Source organism: Belonocnema kinseyi, chromosome 7 (assembly GCF_010883055.1).
Source record: "Belonocnema kinseyi isolate 2016_QV_RU_SX_M_011 chromosome 7, B_treatae_v1, whole genome shotgun sequence".
NCBI lineage: Eukaryota > Metazoa > Arthropoda > Insecta > Hymenoptera > Cynipidae > Belonocnema > Belonocnema kinseyi.
In genome coordinates, this window is record NC_046663.1 from 85,126,218 (window position 1) to 85,130,163 (window position 3,946).

A 3,946-nucleotide genomic window follows, 5' to 3' on the forward strand; every position below is an offset into this window, starting at 1 on the left:
AAAATAAGAAGCACTAATAAACACGTGTCTGGTCATAAATTTTTATAAACAGAAAAGGTATCGGTAAGTTAGGAATCGGGTCACGTGACCCACTCGTCACATGGACTTAACATACAAATATTTTTACCCCTACATCTCAAAAAGATAGTAGATGTTTGGTATGAATATCTGCATGTTAGGTGGTAAAATCTTACCCTTTGAATATCTACATTTAAACATCCATTTTTCTCTGTGTGTTCAAGCAGAAAGCATGCATAATAATCACATTTTTAGAATATTTAAACTGGAAACGTTCGCAAACATGTAGCCCTTGCGAGAATTGACGTCGCGCCGTAGGTAGGTGCAACAGGAGCTGTGCGGATTGCGAGGGGTATAATGAGTTAGTTCCCACCCACTGTCAGCCCCAAAATCGGCGCAATAGAAGAGTTTTCACTGTTCCATGGTTCGAATCCATGTTCGCTGTAGCTTGAAGAAGACTGTACTGTCGGGACTGGACTCGGGCGAAACAATAGGCCCCCAACGAGCAGGTCAAGGGACTGATTACGAACTATGGAGTTCCTTTAAGCCGGAATTTAAAAAATGGAAAATATGTTCGCCTGCATGAAATGCAAGTAATACAATACAAGTGTCAATCGTTAAGGAAATAGAAAAGAATTGGTTTCGGAGAAAAATCTATACTTCTATTTGGGCACTTGTCCCGATGGAAAATTAGCAAATTAAAAAAATTTCAATAATAATCCTCACTTTCGTTTGAATTTACTCATTTTAACGTGGAACACGCAACTTTTTAAAAATCGCAATTAATAATTTATTTTGGAAGTGAACGTAAAACATCAACAGAACGTTAATTAAAAAATGAGGTCTCATATCACTTTAAAAAATTATAGTTCGCATCACGTTTTTCTCCATCTTTGATTTATAATTGGTGTTTAATGATACAATCTGTAACTAAAATTAATTTGTTATAATCATAGAAATAATTTTTTTTTTAAATACTGCCAGCCTATACAAATTTCCTTGTATAGAATTTTGAACCACTAAATAGTCCTAGTTATTGGATCACTTTTAACCGCCTCTTGTACATGTTTTTTATTAGGAGTTTGGAGATATTTTTTCATGTAGCTTCGCGATAAATATAATTATTTTGGATTTAAAAAGTTGCTCCACTTTTGGTTTTCAACTTTAAATGTATTTTTGAGTTTTTCTTAAAAAATTTGGCATTTTACGTCAACAATAAAATTCAGCAATTTTTTCTAGCATACCTGATTTTGATGGGGGAAAAACAATGTTTTTTCTAAGATGATTATGCAGATATCAAAAGGGTCTCATCCTGAGAAAAAATCGAAAATGAAGATATATGCAGATCTTTCTTTCAGTTATCAATAAATGAATTTGAAGTTTCATGGTAGAAAATTGTTTGCTTTTATACTACAAATATTTAGAAAGGGTTATAATTGTGTCAATATCCAGATATATTTTATTATCCAGGAAGAAGAATTTTCAAAGAAAAATTGAAATTTGTTTTTTGAATAAATGAGTGTCAAACACAAGGAATTCTGTATGATGACTGAGTTTAAATTATTAATCCCTACTTTATACGCTACGAGTAGTAATAGCGCTTGTTAATGATTTTAAATTATGGCCGTGGCTACGCGTACCTTTGATTAAAATTACAAATCTATTTATTAAAATTAAAAATCGAATAATGCTTCAAATTATACTCTCATACATAAGTATATGTAAGCATTGTCTTTTATCTACATTTATAATACCTATTTTATAATAAATATATTAACTTTATAAATTCAACTTAAAGTATCTATTACAGATATCTGTAAAGCTTGTTCTTATATTAAGGATTCAACTCCCTAATACCTAATCTTATCAATATTGGTTAGAATTCAATTTTCATATTATATTGACTGTTTATAATAATTCTCTCATAAGATTATAAAAATTGCACAATAAATATCTAATTGATGAATAATGATATTCACATCTTTATTTCCATCCAAGCTTCTTAAATCTATTATACAAAATAATATATCTAAATAACAATAAATTTAAATAATTACATAAGAAAAATAAATAAAATACCAAATTACCTACAAATATCAAAAAATGACAAATTTGTTGTTTACAAATATTCATTATTGACTCGAACATCTATTTCCAGCATCGTCTGCTCTCGCTTCAAACTCAGAACTGATCCCTTATTTTACCCTCTTCTTGTCCATTCAGTTTTTTCTCAAAAACATATAAAATTGATTAACAGTCAGCAAAAAACATTAAGCATGAGATACAGCACGCCATTTTACAAACAGAGTTATTTAAACAATTCTTTAAACAATTCTTAGATCAGAATACGTTGGCCAGTTTAAAGTATTCTTCCGAACATTAGAGCTTTACGGGGTTTTCATATTTACTTGTTTGAAATATTTTTCTTTTATCTGTTAGAAAATATATTTTATTAGTGATATATGTAAATTGCATTTGATTAATCTTGTACGAAAATCGTTAAAATGATAGAAAAAATTGGAATATGGTTCCTTTGGGACCGAGAATTCGAACGCATGGGGGCGCGAGAGCTGGTGGCCTTTCTACACCGTCCGCGCTCTGGCATGAAATTGAGGGCACCAATTCGCTTTGACATTGCGAATACTGTGAAACGTGATTTTAATATTTTCGAAGTCGTCAAAAGAACTTCGAGACTATAATGGCTGACAAAGTTGAATCTCCAGCTGCACCAGCGGCAGTTGCAACACCTAAGAAGGCTGCATCTCCTAAGAAGGCTACTACTCCGAAAACAAAAAAGCCTCGTGTCACTGCGAAGGCAGCTCATCCTCCTGCATCGGAGATGGTTCTTGCAGCAGTCCAAGCATTGAAGGAAAAGAAGGGCTCTTCTCTTCAAGCAATCAAGAAGTACATTGTTGCAACATACAAAGTTGATGCTGACAAACAAGCCATTTTCATCAGAAAGTATCTTAAATCCGCTGTTGCCAGCGGAGCTTTGGTCCAGACTAAGGGATCCGGTGCTGCCGGATCCTTCAAGTTACCTGTGGGTAAAACTGAGGCCAAGTCAAAATCTACAAAGGTTGCCGCAAAAGCCAAGTCTGCGTCAAAGGCAAAGAAACCAACATCTCCGAAAAAGGGCCCTAAAGTGAAGAAGGTTGTTGCTGAAAAGAAGAAGTCTACAAAGGTTGCTGCAAAACCTCCTAAGGCAAAAACCGCCACCAAACCTAAGGCTGCGAAGGCTGTTCCGAAGAAGGCAAAGGCAGCTTCTCCCAAAAAGAAGGCTGTAGCAAAGAAAGTTGCAAAAAAGTAAATTGAAGGGAAATATTATGGTTGTAATATTTTCATGAGCTACGAATACACAAACGGCCCTTTTTAGGGCCACCAATTGATTTTTACGAAGGAATCTTTTATCATTTTAAACAACTTTTAAACTTTTTATTCCATAATATTATTTATATAATTTAATTATAGACTAATTTAAAATGTTCAAGTATTGGTGTTTGAACAAAATCACAGGTGCAGCATGATCCAGGATCGCTCAGCCTTTTTCAAGATTTACCGCAACTGAAGTGGAACAATTCTTTGCATTAGTATTACAATATTGTGAACATTGTAATTTATTTATTTATTGTGTATACATTACATAAATTTAACTCTGAATTTGAATTATTTATAAACAAAACAATTTTTAGATAGTCGGCATACTCCTGACCAAATCAGGCTACCCTGGCTGAGCTGACCAACGACTAATTTCTAGTCAGGTACCTGCGAACTTGGGCAGACCATCCTTTTTTTCAGAGATCCTTTGTTGAAACATAGGAACAAATTTGAGATGAAAACATTCTTAATTTTGCAATCAGTGATTTGAAAGTAATATCTTTGGCCTGACCATACCTGAAAACTAAGCAAAAAGCTTGCCAACAACTGGAAT

The 3,946-nt window shown here is 33.4% G+C and overlaps 1 protein-coding gene across 1 annotated transcript; it reads left to right on the forward strand.

Annotated features, from left to right (window-relative positions):
• The first annotated feature begins 2,653 nt into the window (after positions 1–2,653).
• LOC117177481 (histone H1C-like) lies at positions 2,654–3,391 on the forward strand. The gene has a single exon (XM_033368209.1). The coding sequence runs from the start codon at positions 2,717–2,719 to the stop codon at positions 3,323–3,325; it is 609 nt and encodes a 202-aa protein (XP_033224100.1). The 5' UTR covers positions 2,654–2,716; the 3' UTR covers positions 3,326–3,391.
• The last annotated feature ends 555 nt before the right edge of the window (positions 3,392–3,946 follow it).